The sequence below is a fragment of the Panthera leo genome, chromosome C2, assembly GCF_018350215.1.
Source record: "Panthera leo isolate Ple1 chromosome C2, P.leo_Ple1_pat1.1, whole genome shotgun sequence".
Classification (NCBI taxonomy): domain Eukaryota; kingdom Metazoa; phylum Chordata; class Mammalia; order Carnivora; family Felidae; genus Panthera; species Panthera leo.
In genome coordinates this window covers 121,256,971-121,278,557 of record NC_056687.1, presented here as the reverse complement: position 1 = coordinate 121,278,557, position 21,587 = coordinate 121,256,971, and the positions used below count along the sequence as shown (strand labels likewise).

Genomic DNA, 21,587 nt, shown 5'->3' with positions numbered 1-21,587 from the left:
AAAAAGAGGGAGGGAGGGAGAGAGAAGGGGAGTTAGGGGGGAGGATAGATACAGAAGGGGAATCTACAGATTTTATAAGACATATAAATTTATTTCAAATAGACTATAACACACACACACACACACACACCAGTTATAGGGGACTCTGGGAAAACAGCAATAGCAGTATAGTTTTCAAACTCTCCAAATCCCCATATAAAAAGAGAACAACTAGACAGCAAAACCAAAACTCCATGATAACACTTACAACAAAAGGAAAGGGGTCAAGCAGTTATCCTGCTTTCTTATAGTAACTGTACCTGCAGGTAAATAAATAGTAAAAGAGGGAAAGTGTCTTTATATAAAAATAGTGCCAGTAGTTAGAATAACACTAACTGCAACTCACAAGAAATTAAGAGTTATAACCATTAAACACTGGTTGTGTTACCATAATTAAAAAAAAAGAGACAATGGAAGAACACACATTATCTATAGTCTTGCCAAGGATCAAACACCAGTCTACAAAGCCACTGAATCCTATTGCCAAACTACACGAAACACCGAAAACAGGAAGATACTGAGATGCACATGAGTATGAAATCAAGAAGATCTAGACTGTGGGAAACTGCAGAGGACAAATAGCCTAGTTTCAACAACTAAAGTATAAGGAAAATAAGGGGACAGAAGGGAAATCTATATATAAAAGATAACTTTTTTTTAAGATAACTGTTTTTTTAAACTTTATTTATCTTTGAGAGACAGAGAGACAGAGCATGAGCAGGGGAAGGGCAGACAGAGAGGGAGACAAAGAATCCGAAGCAGGCTCCAGGCTCTGAGCTGTCAGCACAGAACCCGACACAGGGCTCGAACCCACGAACTGTGAGATCACGACCTCAGCCAAAGTCGGGCACCCAACTGACTGAGCCACCCAGGCATCCCTCAACTTTTTAAAAAAATGGACAAGACTAAAATGTGCCAAAGGATGCACATTTAGGTAATAAAACTATTTAAAAATGCAAGGAAGTGATTACTATAAAAATAGGGATAATGGTTAATTATAGAGGAGAGAGGGTATAGTTATTTGCATGGGACATGGCTTCTGGGTTATACTTCTTGATCTGGCGATGGTTATAAGACTGTTTGCCTTAAAGTAATTCATTAGTCATACATTTGCTTTTTGATTTTTCTGTAACTGGTATTTATTTATTTTTTAATTTATTTATTGTTTAATTTACATCCAAGTTAGTTAGCATATGGTGGTGCCACAATGATTTCAGGAGTAGATTCCTTAATGCCCTTTACCCATTTACACCATCCCCTCTCCCACAACCCCTCCAGCAACCCTCTGTTTGTTCTCTATATTTAAGAGACTTTCATGTTTTGTTCCCCTCCCCATTTTTATATTATTTTTGCTTCCCTTCCCTTATGTTCTTCTGTTTTGTATCTTAAATTCTTCATGAGTGAAGTCGTATGGTATTTGTCTTTCTCTGATTTCACTTAGCATAATACCTTCTAGTTCCATCCACGCAGTTGCAAATGGCAAGATTTCATTCTGATTACTGAGTAATACTCCATTGTATGTATGTATGTATGTGTGTATATATATATATATATGTATGTATATACATACACATATATCACATATATGTATATACATATACATATATCACACACCACATCTTCTTTATCCATTTATCCACTGATGGACATTTGGGCTCTTTCCATACTCTGGTTATTGTCGATAGCACTGCTATAAATACTGGGGTGCTCATAGGCCTCTTCAAAACAGTATACCAGGTATCCCTTGGATAAATACCTAGTAATGCAATCGCTAGGTCAGAGGATAGTTCCATTTGTAATTTTTTGAGGAACCTCCATACTATTTTCCAGAGTGGTTGCACCAGTTTGCATTCCCACCAGCAGTGCAAGAGATCCTCTTTCTCTGCATCCTCGCCAATATCTGTTGTTGCCTGAGTTGTTAATATTGGCATTCTGACAGGTGTGAGGTGGTAACTCACTGTGGTTTTGATTTATATTTCCCTGATGATGAGGGATGCTGTGCATTTTTTCGTGTGTCAGGTGGCCATCTGGATGTCTTCTTTGGAGAAGTGTCTATTCATGTCTTTTGCCCATTTCTTCACTGGATTATTTGTTTTCTGGGTGTTGAGTTTGGTAAGTTCTTTATAGATTTTGGATACTAACCCTTTATTTGATATGTCGTTTGCAAATATCTTCTCCCATTCCGTCAGTTGCCTTTTAGTTTTGCTGATCGTTTCCTTCGCTGTGCAGCTTTTTATTTTGCTGAGGTCCCAATAGTTCATTTTTGCTTTGTTTCTCTTGCCTCCAGAGACATGTTGAGTAAGAAGTTGCTGCGGCCAAGATCAAAGTTTTTGCTTGCTTTCTCGAGGATTTTGATGGCTTCCTGTCTTACATTGAGGTCTTTCATCCATTTTGAGTTTATTTTTGTGTATGGTGTAAGAAAGTGGTCCAGGTTCATTCTTCTGCATGTCACTGTCCAGTTTTCCCAGCACTACTTGCTGAAGAGACTGTCTTTATTCCATTGGATAGTCTTTCCTGCTCTGTCAAAGATTAGTTGGCCATAGGTTTCTGGGTCCATTTCTGTGTTCTCTATTCTGTTCCACTGATCTGAGCATCTGTTTTTGTGCCAGTATGTAACTGAATTATATTTTACAAAAAAAACCCCAGCAAACAAAACATGACATTTGAAACAGATAGAAATTTGAATACTACATATTTGATATTAAGGAATTATCATTAATTTTCCTAGGTATAACAATGATATTGTAGATATATTTAAAAAGGAGTTAAGATACCAGTACAGAGCTTTATGATGAAAATGATAGGATGCCAGGGATTTGCTTTACAATACAGGAGGGAGTATATACAAAATGAGATATGCCATGAATTGATTGTTGTTGAAGTTCAGAGATGTGCACACACAGGAGGTTCATGATACCAGTCATCTACTTCTGCATTTTAAATTCTCTAAATTAAATAGTCTTTTAAAGAGAGAGAAAAAAGAATGGTTTGAGCATATCTTTGATTATTTATAATGGTTTAGTCCTATCCTCAGTTTCCTATACTCAGCTCAGCTTTCTCAGGAAGGGGTGTTTAAACATCACAATACCCTATTAATATAAAGGACAACTCAACATACACAATATGTAACTCTGGATCCTACTGCAGTTCTCATCTAGATGAGTGACAGAACCATCCACCCAATCACCCTAACCAAAAACCAGATTCATCCTACGTTCTTCTAATTCCTTTTCTAATGAATCAATCTAATTGTATCAAATCTAATCTACTTCAAGGCCTAACTAGCTTTTGAATTTCACTTCTCTAAGTTCTCACTGCCCTAGGTTCAGGCCCTCATCATCTCTCTAAGAATATCACTAGAGCCTTATAAGGGTTCTCCTTTGTGCTGTCTAGAGGCATTCCAATCCCTCCTCCATACGGCCATTATGGTGATCTTTCTACGTAAACTGGATCACGGCCTATTCAGTTTAAAATCAGTGGTAATGGCAAATAGTAAATACTTACTGAATGCTACGTATGTGCTAGTTACTGTTCTAAGTAATTTCATTTTTGAAAAAGAATCTACCAATTCCCATTTGCTACATATATTTTCACACAAAGCCCCTCTCTATGCTGATTTGCCCTCAGTGTTTGGGGTATTTAGGATACAAATGGCTAGCCATATGTAAATATGTATAATTAGTACAAGGTAGGCAAAAAAAGTAAATAAGAACTGTTAAAAATAGTGCATGAGTTATTTCTGAAAGAAATATGTTGTGTATGGGGTTTTATATTTATGCTAAGAAGTGGATAATGGTTTAAGTAAATAAAATTCTCAACTCCATGTTTATAAACTTTTTAAAAGCCAGGGATGGAGCAGGTTGTTGTTTTTCATGTAATTCTAGGTCTTTTTTAAAAAGGGAGCAATAAGAGGCGCCTGGGTGGCTCAGTTGGTTAAGCGTCCGACTTTGGCTTAGGTCATGATCTCACAGTTCATGGGTTCAAGCCCTGCATTGGGCTCTGTGCCAACAGCTCAGAACCTGGAGCCTGACACAGATTCTGTGTGTGTGTGTGTCTCTCTCTGCCCCTCCCCGACTTGTGCTCTCTCAAAAACAAATAAACATTTTAAAAAAAAATAAAAAGGGAGCAATAAGATAATCATAGCATAGTATAGGGCGATCACCTGACTAATTTGCCTTCTATTGTCAGACATGGATAATATTTAAAGGAAGAAACTAAACACAGTCCTTAAATAGGAAAAACTAGAAACTAGACTTTCAATAGCTGATGAACATGACCTTGAAACAAATACAAGACCATATATAAGAATTTTATAAGATTAGTTCAGTTAATGAAATAAGATTTAATTATAAAATATAAATAGAAAATAAAATAATTTTGTAAGATTTTTTAGGATTTTATAAAAATATATTTTTATATATTTTATAAAAATATAAAGATAAAATAATTTTATACAATCAGTTCATGAACTTGAAGAAAACTGGTTAAATACCAACATTGGTAAACTATTTATTAGCTATGTATTTTGAACAGTTTACTTCATTTAGCTCTGACCCATGATACTCCTCTGCCTGAAAAACAGAAATACAAGTGCCTGTCTCACAAGGCTGCTATGAGGAAGGATTAAACTCTTCATGAGTTACCAGAATTTTCATGAGCAATACAAAACTGAAGGATACTACTCAGCCCTGGCTGAATCAAGAAATTAAACTTGGCCAATAAACACATAAAAAGACGCTTAACATCAATAACCATTAGGGAAATGCAAACAAAACCCCAATGAGATTAGGATGGCTATTATCAAAAACAAAAAGAAGTGTTGTGAGAATGTGGAGGAACTGGAACCTTTGTACATTGCTGGTGACAATGTAAATGGTGCAGTAGCTATAAAAAATACTACAATGGTTCCTCAAACACTTAAACATAGAATTACCATCTGATCCAGTAATTTTACTTTGTGTTATTACAGCTAAAGAAATTAAAAATAGGGACTCCAACAGATACTTATTATACACACCTTCACAGCAACAATATTCACAACAGTCAAAAGGTGAAAACAACCCAAATGTCCATCAACATATGAATAAACAAAATGTAGTACATGCATATAATGGAACATTATTTAGCCGTAACAAAGAATGAAATCCTGATACATGCTCTAACATTAATAAACCTTAAAGACATGGTAAGTAAAATAAGTCAGAGATGAAAGAGTAAATACTATATGATTCCTCCCACATGAAATAGAAATAGTCAAGTTCATAGAGACAGAGAGTAAAACTATGGTTACTGGAGCTGGGGGAGGGGGAAGTGGGGAGTTATTGTTTACTGGGTACAGGATTTCAGTATGGGATGGTGAAAAAGTTCTGGAGATGGATAGTGGTGATAGGTGAACAATAGTTTATTATTTATTTACTCAGTGGTTCTTTTGGTTTTAAACTTCTTTATGTTTTGTTGTCTTTTATGCTTAAGTGTTGATGGTGTCATGGCTTCATTAGCCAGTATATTTTTGTAAAATAAGATGCCATGGTTTTAGCATTTCATCATTAGTTATGGCTAAAAACCCAAATTCAATATACAAAGGATCATGCCTCTCAGTAAAACATTTACAAATTCTATTGTTCTTCATTCTTTAAATCACTCCCACTTCAAATCTGGTTTACTACTATCATGGTCACATTCAGAAAAGGTCTGCCTTGGGGCGCCTGGATGGCGCAGTCGGTTAAGCGTCCGACTTCAGCCAGGTCACGATCTCGCGGTCCGTGAGTTCGAGCCCCGCGTCAGGCTCTGGGCTGATGGCTCGGAGCCTGGAGCCTGTTTCCGATTCTGTGTCTCCCTCTCTCTCTGCCCCTCCCCCGTTCATGGTCTGTCTCTCTCTGTCCCAAAAATAAATAAAAAACGTTGAAAAAAAAAAAAAAATTAGAAAAGGTCTGCCTTTTCTTGAGAAAATAGTTCAGGAATGCTCATTTCACCATCATAAAATGAGAGTTAAAGACAAAATAGTATAAAGTTTGCTTTCTAATGTAGTTAGTAATTTTATTTTATTTTATTTTATTTAAGTATATTTTTGACAGAGAGAGAGCGTGCGCGCGTGCACATGAGTGGGGGAGGCACAGAGAGAGGGAGACATAGAATCTGAAGCAGGCTCCAGGCTCTGAGCTGTCAGCATAGAGCCGGATGTAGAGCCGGGGCTCGAACTCACGGACCGTGAGATCATGACCTGAGCCGAAGTGGGATGCTCAACCGACTGAGCCACCCAGGCGCCCCTGTGGTTAATAATTTTAAATAATAAACTTAAAACTAAGCCTATTTAAAAATTTTACATAATTGTGAAATGCTATAAAAATAAATGCCAAAAAAGTATATATTTCACATGTATTCTGTGTGATTTTCAGTTATATTACACAAATTAACCTTAAAGAGTAACTCAAATTAGGTCAAACACCTAAATGTAGGAGCAAAAACTATAAAACTCTTAGAAGAAAACACAGGCTAAGGCTTCATGATTTTGGCTTTTTCAATTGTTTTTTAAAGATGACACCAAAAGCATAAGCAATACAAGAATCAAAAAACATATATTAAACCCAACCAAAATTAAAAACTTTGTATTTCAAAGGACACCATCAAGTAGGTGAAAAGATAACTGAGACAGAATAAGACATTTTTTTGCAAATCATATATCTGATAAGGATCTTGCCTCTATAATACATATAGAACTCTTACAACTCAATAATTAAAGACCAAAGGATTTAGAAAGACTTTTTCAAAGACGATATATAAAGGTCCTATAAGCACATGAAAAGATGCTCAACAGCATTAGCCATTAGGGAAATGCAAATCAAAACCATGATGAAATATCATTTCACATCCACAAGGATGGCTCTATAAAAAAGACAAATAATAAGTGTTGGATAGATGTGGAGAAATTGGAAGCTGTTGCTGGTGGGAATGTAAAATGGTACAGCTACTCCAGAAGACAGCCTGTCAGTTACTCAAAAGGCTAAAGAATTACCATATGACCTTGCAATTCCATTCCCAGGTATATATATAAAAAGAAAAATGAAAACTTGTTCACAAATGTTCAAAGCAGCATCATTCATAATAGCCAAAAAGCAGAAACGACTCAAATATCCAACTTTAATGAACAAATACACAAAATGTGGTATATCCACACCATGGAATAAAAAGGAATAACATACTAATATATGCTACAACATGGATGAATCTTGAAAATATGCTAAATAAGGGGAGCCTGGGTGGCTCAATCGGTTAAGCATCTGACTTCAGCTCAGGTCATGATCTTACAACTCGTGGGCTCAAGCCCCATGTCAGGCTCTGTGCTGACAACTCAGAGCCTGGAGCCTGCTTCAGATTTTGTGCCTCCCTCTCTCTGCCCATCTTCTGCTCATGCTTTCTTTCTCTCTCAAAAATAAATAAACATTAAAAAAAAAAAAAAGAAAATATGCTAAATGAAAGAAGTCAATTACAAGCTTAACCAAGGCAAAGAGTCCTATTTCCTTGATATCAATTCTGTTAAGTTTCAGCCCTGGGGAAGAAATGTCTTTGGTGTAATATCTATGTGTATGGAGATGAAATGGGAGGTACAAAGGGATTTGGAAGATTGGCAAGCTTCAACTTGCTAGGTGCTCCTTGGATAATCTTCATTTCAGTGCCCTCATTACCTCCCTAATTCATTCTCGCTTTTTTAAAATTAAAAAAAAAATTTTTAATGTTTATTTTTGAAAGAGACAAGTGCGAGTAAGGGAGGGGCAGAGAGAGAGGGAGACACAGAATACAAAGCAGGCTCTGCACTGCCAGCACAGAGCCCGATGTGGGCCAGAACCCAGGAATCGTGAGATCATGACCCAAGCCGAAGTCAGATGATCAACTGACTGAGCCACCCAGCTGCCCTATTCTTGCTTTTTATACTTGTTACCTCTAAGCCTAGAGCCTCTCCATTTCAGTCAGTATAGGGAAGAATGGTTTCCATTTCCAATTCTGACTTCTCCAATGCATATTTTGGGATGTGAATTTCTCTACTACCACTTGTCCTTTATTGTAATCACAATGGCTTTCATCTAATTGGAAAATCTATATCTTTACCACTTTTTATAGCACTTTTAGAGATATACTTCCTTTTATTATTTTTTACATGAAAATTTCGATAGGATTTTAGGGTTTGGGGTATAAACATGATGTTCAGTCTATCATCTTAAATTGGAAGCTCACTATCTTTTTTTTTTTTTTTTTTTTTTTTTTTTAAGTAGGCTTCACGCCCAGTGCAGGACTCAACGCAAGGCTTGAACTCTCAACCCTGAGATCAAGACCTAAGCAGAGATCAAGAGTCCGATGCTTAGGGGTGCTTGGGTGGCTCAGCTGGTTGAACATCCAACTTCAGCTCAGGTCATGATCTCATAGTTCATGGGTTTGAGCTCTGCATCAGGCTCTGTGCTAACAGCTCAGAGCCTGGGGCCTGCATCAGATTCTGTGTCTCCCTTTCTCTCTGCCCCTCCCCTGCTTGCGCTCTGTCTCCCTCAAAAATAAATAAACCTTAAAAAAAATTAAAAAAAAAAAAAGAGTCTGACATTTAACCAACTGAGCCACCCAGGTGTCCAACTCACTATCTGAATCTTAGAGTTTACTTTACTTAAGTTTTCTCAGAATCGAGCTATTTGGAACACCAGGACCCTCTTTCCAAATAACACCAAAATATGGCTACAGGGTATAAACACTATGATCTCTATTAGTTTATTAATATAATAAAGAAACCAGTAGGAAGTGTTCTTTACCAAATAAAGCCAAATTGAGAAAAAAAAAAAGGAAAATAAATAGAAAACAAAACTACTAATATGGTATAGTTTGAAATGCATGTTAACTTTTATAACTTCGTTTGAAGTAGTCAGATGAATTATATCCAAAGAATATTATCTTTCCAGGTGCTTAACTAGAACCTATAACCACTGTCTTTTTATATTTTCCCAATAATGATTTATTTTTATTTACAAAAGTAATAAAAACTTCATTTCCCACTTAAATGAGCCAACAAGAATACGTAAATCAGCAAAATAATTTCATGTGGTAATTTAGTAAAACAATTTAGAAAAAACTCTTTACTTTCCTGGAAGTATGTATCCATTGTGTTGGGTATGGGTGGAAGAGGAGGTGTGAAATGGGAAATAAATATTTATTCCTTATGGATCTTCATTCTCTCCCTCCTTGGGTTATATCATTTAGGCTTGTGACCACTTATGTGCTAATGATACTACTTATATACTAATGATATCATCACTTAGATAACTAATAAACTTATTGAACTTCATTATGTCTAAAACAAAATTCTTCCCAAACCTACTCCTAAATACACTAAATGTAAATGGCATCAATATTCACCTAGCTGTTCATGTAAAACAACCAAAGCTATCCTTTATTTCTCCTCTTCCTTCCTTTAATCTATCAATAAATTTTGTTGGTTCTATGTCTATCATTTATCCATTTTTTTTCCCATCTCCACTGCCAGGCCACTGTCCTCTGCAATAGTCTTCTGATTTTCCTGCTTTTGTCCTTGTCTCCTTAGAATCCATTTACCCCTCAGTAGCCAGTGACTTAAATCATGCCATTTCCCTGCTGAAAATCCTCCTTAGAACAGAAACCAAACTCCCTACCAGGACCTGCAAAGGTCTTTCATCATGATCTGAACCCTGCCTACCTCTCCACCCTCATGTCATATCACTCTGCTTTTGAAACTATCTCCAGGCCACTGTGCTTCCCCAAATACATCAACCTGGTTCCTCAGTTGGGAGCTTTACATTTGCCACTCCCTCTGCCCAGAATCCCTGTCTCCCCCACCTCACCTAATCTATTTAGCAGCCTGACTCCTTTGCATTCAAATATCACCTCCCTTGTGAGGCTTTCTCCAAGGTAGCCACAGTCACTTTTCTTATTTTTTTTGTATACCACTTACTGTAATCTAAAAATAATCTGGGGTGCCTGGGTGGCTCAGTTGGTTAAGCATCTGACTTTGGCTCAGGTTATGATCTCACGGCTGTGAGTCTGACCCCACGTCGGGCTCTGTGCTGACAGCTCAGAGCCTGGAGCCTGCTTCAGATTCTGTGTCTCTCTCTTTCTCTCTACACCTGCCCTGCTCACATTCTGTCTCTCTCAAAAATAAACATTAAACAAAATTTTAAAAAAAATAAAAATAAAAATAATCTTATTTGCTTATTATACTCCCTCCCCCCCCATATAAGCTCTCTAAGGGCAGACTTACCTGTCTTGTTTATTATTCTCTCCAATGCTTAGAACATAAGCTAGTAGATATTAAAAATGTTTGCTAAATGAACAATTTCATAAACATCATTGAAGCTGTACACATATTAACTATACTGATTTTGATTACTATTAGCTTATTACAGTTTACATTAGTTAATTATAAATTATTAGTTTATTATAAATAAGTGGAATTCTAACTTTTCCACCAACAAAAAGATATTGAGATTACATGAGCCTACAGGAAGAATACAACACTAGCGTGCCAAATCTTCATTTAAGACAAGAACAAAGAAAAACACCCACAAGCTGCCATTGCCACCTGTGGGGCACCCAGGACCTTCTGAATCCCTCAGCAGAGGTCCAAATGGAAAATTAGATCTGGAAGAGATGCATGTAGAAGACACCATCAGATTCTGTCCAAAGGAAGAAAGAGAGAGTGAACAAACATCTTTTAGGATTAAACCCCCAGACAAGAACAGAAAGGGGATTTTCACATCTTCTTCTACGAGCTCTCTGAAAAGAAGTCCAGTGGATCAGAATACAGGGAAAAAACTAATGAGAATCCCTCAAAGGATCCTTTACCTACCAAACAAGATTTCTTCAGAAACTGACTTGCTCTCACAAATGACCTTGACAAAGGAACAGCTGTGTAAGACATACTTAAAGTTGCACTGTCAAGTGGTAAGATGAGGATAAAAACATTGAACGTATCTCTATATACTGATATATAAATCCCTGAAGAAAACAAATACAAATACTTACAGATATAATACTAAATCAACATACAAAACATTGAAGAGATAAAGACTAGTCTATGGTTGAGAGCTGGCTTTTTGAACCTCAACTCTGGGAGAAGGGAAACAAAGATGTTTCACAGCGTTACAGAAGAACACAATGCATTTGGAGGAAAATAAACATTTGTAAGAAAAACAATAGGGGTGCCTGGGTGGCTCAGTCAGTTAAGTGTCTGACTCTTGATTTCAGCTCAGGTCATGATCTCATGGTTCCTGATGAAGCCCTTGTTGGGCTCTGCACAGACAGCATGGAGCCTACTTGGAATTCTTTCTCTCCTCTCTCTCTGCCCCTCCCTTGCTTGCATTCTCTCTTTCTCCCTCTCTATAAATATAAATAAATAAACATTAAAAAAAATCACATGCAGTAATCTTCGTGACTTGATTGTGGGGGTGGGGGTGGGATTCATTGTAGAAAAGTTACATTAAAAAATAAAAAGAATAAAAATCACTAGAAAAAAAGGTCACTGAATCATATGCAAAAAGGAAAAGTTGAATCAGTGTTTATACCAACAAACTCAATCTGGCACTTTTATATGTGATCTTTAGAGGTCTTTCTTATGAAGGAGTGTAAATAGAATCATGTTTTTTATATTGTTGGCAGTACATAAGGGCCACCAATCATAACTAATGAAAAGTACTATAAAAGGCCTTATGCATTGCTGAATACATCATAAGAACTTGTACTGCTGCCCTTTCTAGGGATAAACACAAAGACCAGCAGGAGCTAGAAAGAGGAATTTCCATTAGGTAGGAAGAAAAGAATATATTTCCCCATATATTTCTATATGATATAGCAGTTCCTCAGACATTATTTTATCTGTTCAAAACAATTAAGAACCAAGAAGCAAGCAACAAATGCCACAAAGGAACAGAAGTACAGCCAGTCCCAATGCAAGAAAACACACATTTTAAAAAATACATATCGCCTCAAGGTCCTCACTCAGAGTCTTCTCATTTTTATTTTAGACTGAATGTTAACGCATTTGGCTACCTAGTTTCTCAGGGCACAGCAAATCAGAGGTGGCAAACTAGAAAAGAGATAAGACAGAAAACTATTTATTATCCTGAGAGCAAATGACCTAACAAAAGAACAGAGATTAAAACACCACTGGAAAAAGGAGTTAAAAGATCTTAGAATCAAAAATCAAAAATTAAATTTAGAAAGCATAGCTGGGGAAGTTTTATTTAAGATAGTAAGTAACAACCTTAGAGAACTCCTGCCTCGAAGACAACAGGTCTTATTTTAATATAGTGCCACACTGGGGCACTATAGAGCCCCTCGTGGCTCTTATATAGAGCCACCTGGGTGGCTCAGTTGGTTAAGCATTCAACTCTTGATTTTGGCTCAGGTCATGATCTCAGGGTTAGTGAGATTGAGCCCCACACTGGGCTCTGTGTTTACAGTGCAGAGCCTGCTTGGGATTCTCTCTCTCCCTCTCTCTCTGCCCTTCCCTGCCTTGTGTTCTCTCTCTCTCTCTCAAAAATAAATAAACTTAAAAAAAAAAACCAGCACAACATTAATATGGTACCTCATGTAGTGGCGTTCATGGCATACTGAACTTTAATGACCCTACATGATCGTTTTTATTCCTGGAGTTTCTGACTTGGTGGACATTCATACTGCATTCAATACTCCACAGGTGATTCTTTTTTTTTCTAATTTTTTTTTAACGTTTTATTTATTTTTGAGACAAAGAGAGAGCATGAACAGGGGAGGGGCAGAGAGAGAGGGAGACACAGAATCGGAAGCAGGCTCCAGGCTCTGAGCCATCAGCCCAGAGCCCGATGCGGGGCTCGAACTCACGGACCGCGAGATCGTGACCTGAGCTGAAGTCGGACGCTTAACCGACTGAGCCACCCAGGCGCCCCTCCACAGGTGATTCTGATGCACACTGAGAAACACTGTCCTAATAGTCTAAGGAAATGTTATATTGTACTCGACTTATTAGTTAAGAAAGAAGTGAGAATTTACTACAATCTTTAAATGTGTTCAATAAAACTTTTTAAAAAATCTGGGCATGTTGAGGTAACGTCGAATATTCACTTTGGTAGGACACTTCATCCTCCAAAAGGAGGGAGAGGGCTAAATAATACACTACCAACAGCCAATTTACTAACAGGATGATTTCTTTTGAACCTATGTAAATATAATGAATTTATGTAATGACAAATGAAATACAACACTCACTGAGGTATAAAATAATGGCAGAAACTCAATTAAGTCCTGTGAAGAAAAACATCTCTAATTAAACTAGAATCGTCCAGACATCAAACTCCTCTCTACACAGTAGCATCTCTCAAACAAAACACTTAACGCTTATACTCACCTTTCTGAAAAATCAGAATCTATAAATTCTCTAGCTCGTTTTCTATCACTAAAAAGAAAAAAAAAGATAGCATAAAAAGAACAGGTATTTAAACACAACTTTATTTTATGAATAATTTACTGTAACTTGTCTAGTTTCACAGCAAATATATCAAAACACAAAACCTAACAAACATGAAAGATATGTCCATAAAATAAAAACTATAATTTTATCATAGGAGTAAGAGATCACAACATAATAAAATTTATCATAGGATCAAAAAGACCACAATATAATACTGTAGGCTGAAATGAGCTCGAGGAATATGGGAAGAAATGTTGCAGACTTAGAAAGGCACAGAAAGTATGACTCATTCCAGAACAACAGAGCAATCATTCCACCCCTAATATGAAACACAGCTGGGCTGAAAATACCCAAACCCTGGCCATCTCCAAAGCAGGCTAACACGACTGGCACAGGCATGGCTTTCATGTTATAATCTCTCAAGGCTGTGCAGAAATCCAAGGTAACTTCTAGGTCCTCATGTATTAAGGACTGAATAGAGGCCATGGGATTGCAGGTGATGGTGTCGTTTCATCTCATTTGATAGTGGAAAAGGATGTACTCATATGAAACTATTCTGTCTCTAATGTGTGTTCATATGTGTATACACATGAAGATGTATATGGCTTAAAACACTTTGCCAGAATTATTTAACATCCTGGGAACAAGCAAGCTCTTACACAACCAAAATTTACTGTCTGCTAACTCACAATTGTAAGTCAAACAGAACTACGAGTACAGTATGTCACCATGAAAATAACTTCTAAAGTGACAAAATGAAGTTTTGAGTCCTTTATCTTAAGATTTTTTTCTTTTACAGGACGATTAAATGGTAAAATGATAAGGAGCAGAGAAAGGCTGGGTAAGGGTATCTACAGGCAGAGATGAAACATGTAAAAGTTTAATACTAAAAGTGGTAAATGAATAACGCAAGGGATATTGATTTAACTGTCCAGTGTTTTAAAAGGATCAAGAAAAAACTCAATAAAAATTTTAATGTATTTGGCTTCTTTTCCCTAGTTCCTTTTCTGGTTTTTAAGGAAATAAAAAGTTACAGGAAATTCGGAGGATAGCCAACACTTAATATAAAACTCTTTTCTTATGTTTATTAAAACAATATAGTTCGTGCATCTCCAAAGCAGCTAAATGTGATAATCATAAAAACAGTACTTTTTGAGAGGTGAAAAAGTCAGAAGACACAGGTACAAATTATTGTATTTAAAAATGATTGCTCCATAAATGATTCATATCTGAGATATAAAGTGAAATAAAACAGGTGATTTTAAAGGCCACACATTAGTTTTTAAGGACTAGACTAACATGAAACAAGAACAGAACACAAGAGAGTGAGAGGAAAAGATCACAGCTTAAAAAAAGTTTTAAAAATGGTTAACTTGCAACAACAGTCTTACCCTGGGACCCAGCCAGTAGCTTCTGCTATGTGTGTCTGAGTAACCATTGCTGGTGCAGGGGTATATGGACTCCCAATCAGAACACTTCCTGAACTGGTTAGTCTCTGTGGTGTGCTTATAATCTATAAGGTTAGGACACAGAAAATAATATTCTTAATTATAAAGAAAAGCATACATGTAGAAAATCATGTTGATTGCTAAGCTACATATAAGGAGGAAATCTCACTGCCTAAAATGTACTTAATATCCATCATCTAAATCATAAACTTTGATTTGCTTATATTCTAGGAACTTAAAGCACAAGTATCTTGAATAGTGATATGGTTTCAGGTTTCAGCAAGTGAACAGCAATTTGGAAGGATTAAGTTGGTAACTAACAATGTTTTAAAAATGAGAAAAGCAAGAAGCTTTCTTTGAAATTACAGAACCTAACTGCAGTTGAACTTGATGTATTCAAACTAGGGCAACAGTAAATTGGATCTTCATGTCCAAATATATACAAAGGCATTATGCAACTTAGCTTGTTATTATTATATTTATTTAAAAAAAATTTTAAAATTTATTCATTTTTGAGACACAGACAGAGTGTGAGTGGGAGAAGGGCAGAGAGAGAGGGAGACAGAATCTGAAGCAGGCTCCAGGCTCTGAGCTGTTAGTACAGAGCCCAATGTAGGGCTCCAACTCATGGACTGCAGGATCATGACCTGAACTGAAGTTGGACGCTCAACTGACTGAGCCACCCAAGTGCCCCATGTTTTAAATGTTTTTTATTTTTGAGAGAGAGCATGTATGTGCACATGGGAGAGTGGGGCAGGGTGGGGGGAAAGAGAGGGAGACAGAGGATCTGAAGGGGCTCTGCGTTGACAGCAGAGAGCCCCATGTGGGGCCTGAACTCACAAACCAGGAGATCCTGATCTGAGCTGAAGTTAGAAGCTTAACTGAGCCACCCAGGCTCCCCACAATTTGGATTATTATACAGACGCAATTTTATCTTCTTTTTCAAGAGCGTTTCCTCATGTCATTAAATATTCTTTGAAGACATTGTATTTGTTACTAATTTTTTTTTTAATTTGAGAGGGAGTGTGAGGGAGAGCCTGAGTTGGGGAGAGGGAGAGAGAGAGAGAGAGAGAGAGAGAGAGAGACAGAGAGAGAGACACAGAGAGAGAGAGAGAGAATTCTAAACAGGCTCCACACTCAGCTTGGAGCCCGAGGCAGGGCTCAATCCCACGACCCGGTGATCACAACCTGAGTCGAAATCAAGAGTCAAACACTCAACTGACAGAGCCACCCAGATGCTCCTCTTCAAACACATTTTAATGGTAAAACATTTGATTTACTGTTCCCTACTGTTAGATACATATGGATGTTCAATTATCCAATAGTATAAACAATACGGTGATGAACATTTTTGTACAATGATCTTAGTCTTAATTTCTATTTCCTAAGGACAGACTCCAGAAAGGTAACTAATGGAACTAAGGATACAGACATTTAAAAAAAGTTCTTTGATATATGTTACCAAAATGCTTCTTAGACTTCACTGGTAAATAGACCATGTTTCTTTCCAAAAATGTTTATAATAATTAATACAAAAAACAATTTAGTATTTTAGTAATATCTTTAAAAGTATTTTTGTCAAAAAATTAAGGGCATGCTCCAGTGAATGGGGATGTTAATGAAACAATATTGGCCCCATGTGAATAACCGTCAAAGAATGAGCTGCTGGGCACAAAGGGTTGCTCTTTTTTTTTTTTTCATTCCAACCCAGAGGCACGGGACTGTCCCTACCTGGGCAACCCCAGATCTTTGGATTTTCTAAGGGAAGAGATTCTATTTTTGTATTCTTTTGAAAATTTCCACAATAGTAAGGTTCTGTTTAAGTCCCAATTAAGAGAGAAAAGCATCTATGTAACACATAATTTTTAAATGACAGATCTTAAAAGAAATAATTCTACTTCTACTGCCTTATGTAGGTCAAAATATTAATTAATTTTTGTCTCCCTGATCAAATGACACCTGTTTCTGCAAGCTGGGTGTAGTCATTAAGTTAGTTGCTAATGTGCTCCGTAAAGAACAAAGAGAAGGATCCATTTGTATTTCAAGTTCAGTTCAGACTTGGTTTTTAAATGTTTGTTTATTTATTTTTGAGATAGAGTACACGCAGGGGCATAAGCAGTGGAGAGGCAAAGTGAGAGGGAGAGAGAGAATCCCAAGAAGGCTCTGCACTGTTAGCACAGAGCCGACCTGGGGCTCAGGCCCATCAACCACAAAATCATGAGCTGAGCAGAAATCAAGAGTGTGGGGTTTAACCAACTGAGCCACCCAGAGGCCTGCAGACTTGGTTTTTAAAGTCTCGTCAGGGTGCCTGGGTGGCTCAGTCGGTTAAGGGTCTGACTCTGGCTCAGGTCATGATCTCACGGTTTGTGGGCTGGAGCCCTGTATCAGGCTCTCTGTGGTCAGTGTGGAGCCTGCTTTGGATCCTTTCTCTCTCTCTGCCCCTGTCCTCGCTTGCTCACACATGCACGCGCTCTCTCTCCCTCAAAAACATTAAAAAAAAGAAGAACTTACTAAAAAAAATAAAGTCTTGCCAACATTTATTCATTTGCTAAATATTTAAGAACTTTAGTTACCTCTGTTTGTGTGTATTTTGTGAATTTGGGGCTAGGGAGATATTACTACATACAAATGTCTAGGAAATAATTTTAGTAAGTTAATTCTATAGATAAGAAAATAAAAACAAAAGACAAGAAACACTGATAGGTATCTGGGGAATTCTGATTCTCTACTATATTCCAAGGACTATTAAATGAGGAATGCAGAAGTTTACCTCATGAAAAAATATGAATACTGGACAATGTGTTTGTACCTCCTACCCCCTCTACACATTCCACCTCACCTCCGCACCTCCATTTCAGTGTACCATCTTTAAGGGTAGAGTGAATGTTTGCAGAGCCTCATACACTGCTAGGAGATATTCACAGAAAAGGCACAGCAAATACTTAATGAACTGAAACCGAAGACTTAGCTCTTAAAATGAAAATAAAGGAGCTTCTTTATTCACTGGTATGCCAAAGGTCCACATAAAATCCAGTAAGGAAATACTCTACAATATAAAGGATATCATTCTCAACAATCACTACATCACACGTTCAAATGTCCTATATCATGCCGACCTTGAGTGTGAAGCTTAAGAAGGAAAATTTGAGTATTTGATGAGTCTTTGTCTACTCTATTTCTAGAACAGGAGACAAAACAAATCTAAGCATTCCAATTTACCCTTGAAATAGACTGCATAATTTGTGCAGTATTATTTTTTTTATTTCAGAGAACGTGCAAGTGGGGGGAGGGGGCGGGGGGGGGGAGAGAGAGAAAGAGCATCTTTTTTTTTTTTTAATGTTTATTTATTTTTGAGAGAGACAGAGAGACAGAGCTCGAGCATGGGAGGGGCAGAGAGAGAGGGAACCCGAAGCAGGCTCCAGGCTCTGAGCTGTCAACACAGAACCCAACGTGGGGCTTGAACTCACGAACTGCAAGATCATGACCTGAGCCAAAGTCAGACGCTTAACCAATTGAGCCACCCAGGAGCTTAGACTTTTAAGAAGACTCTACGCTCACCATGGAACCTGATGCGGGGCTTGATCCCACGACTCTGGGATCATGACCTGAGCTAAAATCAAGAGTTGGATGTTCAACTGACTGAGCCAACCAGGGGCCCCTGTGCAATATTATTACTAAATTCTTTTTCTATATCTGTTATCGGTAGCCTACAGGCTCAGTTTACCCAATTTAAAGGGCTTTGTAGAAAAGTAAAGATGAAGAGAGGATGAAGGAAAATAGGACATAGAAAAAAACTACTTATCATTACTGAGAAGGGCTTTGTAAATGAATTGCTATGTTCTGGCTTATTCTTTTCTTCCTCAATGTTAAACTGTCAGCTGATATTCTTTGCTGATCTGAGAGTGATTAACAATACTCTATTCCTTTCTCTCAGCATAGTGCCTGGTGTGTCCTTAATAATAGAAATCCTTAGGGGCGCCTGGGTGGCGCAGTCGGTTAAGCGTCTGACTTCAGCCAGGTCACGATCTCGCGGTCCGTGGGTTCGAGCCCCGCGTCAGGCTCTGGGCTGATGGCTCGGAGCCTGGAGCCTGTTTCCGATTCTGTGTCTCCCTCTCTCTCTGCCCCTCCCCCGTTCATGCTCTGTCTCTCTCTGTCCCAAAAATAAATAAAAAACGTTGAAAAAAAAAATAATAGAAATCCTTAGTAAACATTTCCTGAATGAACAAATTGGAGGAATGATGGACTTGAACTAAAATGACAATTTAGAAGTTCGTGTGAGATGCAATGAGTTCCTAAATTAGGACAATGACAGTGAAACTTAAGAAACAAAATCAAAGAAAAGTCAACAGAACTTGATCAACCACTGAACGCAGGAAAATTACATAGGTGATGGTCCAGATATGCTTTATTAAAACTGAACCATAATTGTGAAATCCCAAGTTGAAATTAGAGGTAATTACTTCCTATATTCTGTTGATCTAATAAGGAAAATGAACACTTATTTGAAATTTAAGTGCCCACCTCTCCCCATGCCCAAAGACATCCTTAATTTAAATGTAATTATGTGGTTTTTTTGACAATAGATTACAGTTGGGTTATGAAAATCATACAGCAACTGAACCTCATTCGGAAGATTTTCTGCCTTTAATCAATATATCTTACGTACTACTGCCATCTACAGTAAGAGCCAAGAGACTGTAGTAGCCTTGTACTGTAGCTACACTGGTGGGGAACAGCATAAAGAATGGACTTGTCCAATCACTACATTGTACACCTGAAATTAATGTAATATTGTGTGTCAATGATACTTCAATTTAAAAAAAGAAAAACAGACTAAGGGAATATCTGTATTCTGAAGGGAAAAAATCTATATAATTATAAGGGATTATAATAAAGGATTTCATTATTTCACAAAACTTTAGTTTTCACTATAAGAAACATGTACTTAAAAATTTTTTTTTAATGTTTATTTATTTTTGAGAGAGAGACAGAGCACAAGTCGGGGAGGGGCGAGAGAGAGGAAGACACAGAATCTGAAACAGGCTCCACGCTCTGAGCGGTAAGCACAGAGCCTGACGCGGGGCTCGAACCCACGGACTGAGAGATCATGACCTGAGCCAAAGTCGTATGCTTAACTGACTGAGCCACCCAGGCTCCCCAAGAAACATGTACTTTTTAACCATGTTAAAATACAGTTATGAGATTATCATACATACGCTGTGTGTGTGTGTGTGTGTGTGTGTGTGTGTGTGTGTGTGTATAAAACAGGATACCTTTAAGTAGAGGGCAAGTATCCCAAACTAACACAGTTATTGCTAAACTAGTTTCTATTAACACAGAAAACTACTCTCTTCTTGGGGCTATTTGAAATTTCTATCTACCATTAAGACTTGGCTTGCAAGGAGACATGTGAAATTTAAAGGGCAAGTGGAGAAAGACAACTGTAAGAAGCAAATGGGTGAGGTTTAGTCAAGAATTTTTCAACTTAAAAAAATGCTTTTTTAATCACAGATGAGAGATTGAGGGTGAAGGGACAATATTCGGAAGAGACAAGCAACAGAAGAGAGAAATGGCACTAAGTGGGATTCTACAACAATTAGGAGGTCAAAAAGAAAGCTCTCATTCCTGTCTAAGAACTAAGAACTGTAAAAAGCACCTCAGAATTAAGGAGACAAATTAAGGCCTGGCTTAAAGAGCCCCAATCTCCTTCCCTTCTTCTGACCTTTGTTTTGCTGACTCTCAGGTTTGTAGTAATGGAGTAAGACCACCTATCATCGTCAAAACTGAAGTATAAAGTTAGTTCCATACACATTAGTTCAAATGGACAATGGAAAGAAAAACTGTCACCAAAAGAGGAATTCAAATTTGAGCCGTGGCAGTATCACTAAAATACTGACAGGAAACAGTTTCTCAAAACAGAGGAGTACTGTAAGGATGAAACTCGTAAGAGTTTGGGCATGTTTATTTAATTTTCGTGTTTATATAAAAGCCTTTCAAAATACAGACTTTAAAGTCAGGTGCCTTATCTCATTTGCACCCACTGCAGGGGCTGGTGAGAAGCAAAAGCTCAGTAATGTCTGAAACATACCCTGAACTACCTACAAATGGGGACACTTACCTGAGCTTAAGTCTCCATGTGGTTTGGAGCTAGATAACATTCTTCACATACTTAGAGTAAATTGTGTAAGATCTTTGGCTTGAATTTTTTAGATAATTAACAGTCCTCAAGTGATCAAGAAAAATGTCATTTCTAGAATGTCTTAAAATCTCAAAGATTTGCTGAAGTCACTAAGTATGTTAAAATATATTTTTGCCTGAATAATGTTGCACTCAACAGAGTCCACAATAGTGAGTATTATGGGCAAAATGTATCCTTATTGCTCTGTAGATGAGAACATATGCAAGCGCTGACAATGAAGGTTTACTATTCAAGTGTTTACATGCTTTTGCTAAAGGTGGGTGAGACCATTACAGTAAGTAGTTTTTAGAGAAATTGCATGCAACTTTGTTTATAAATAAAGCTTTCTAAAAGTGCTGTATAGTTCAAGCTCTTGCATAATTAAATAATTAATGGAATACCTTCAGAGTAACAGTTAAACATTTTTCATTTTTCATTCATTATTTCTACTGCCGAAGATTAATAGCTC

General features: G+C 37.3%; 1 protein-coding gene across 12 annotated transcripts in view; it reads right to left on the bottom strand.

Moving 5' to 3' along the window:
• TFDP2 (transcription factor Dp-2) overlaps positions 1–21,587 on the bottom strand; it is a 188,709-nt gene that overhangs the window by 40,658 nt on the left and 126,464 nt on the right. For 11 of the 12 annotated variants that reach the window (XM_042954720.1, XM_042954715.1, XM_042954714.1 and 8 more), the window contains 2 exons: positions 14,884–15,005; positions 13,430–13,477 (listed from right to left, as the gene is read on the bottom strand). In XM_042954720.1, coding sequence (XP_042810654.1) covers positions 13,430–13,477; positions 14,884–15,005 — 170 coding nt within the window. The remainder of the gene's footprint in view (positions 1–13,429; positions 13,478–14,883; positions 15,006–21,587) is intronic. The other variant, XM_042954716.1, reaches the window with a different exon arrangement.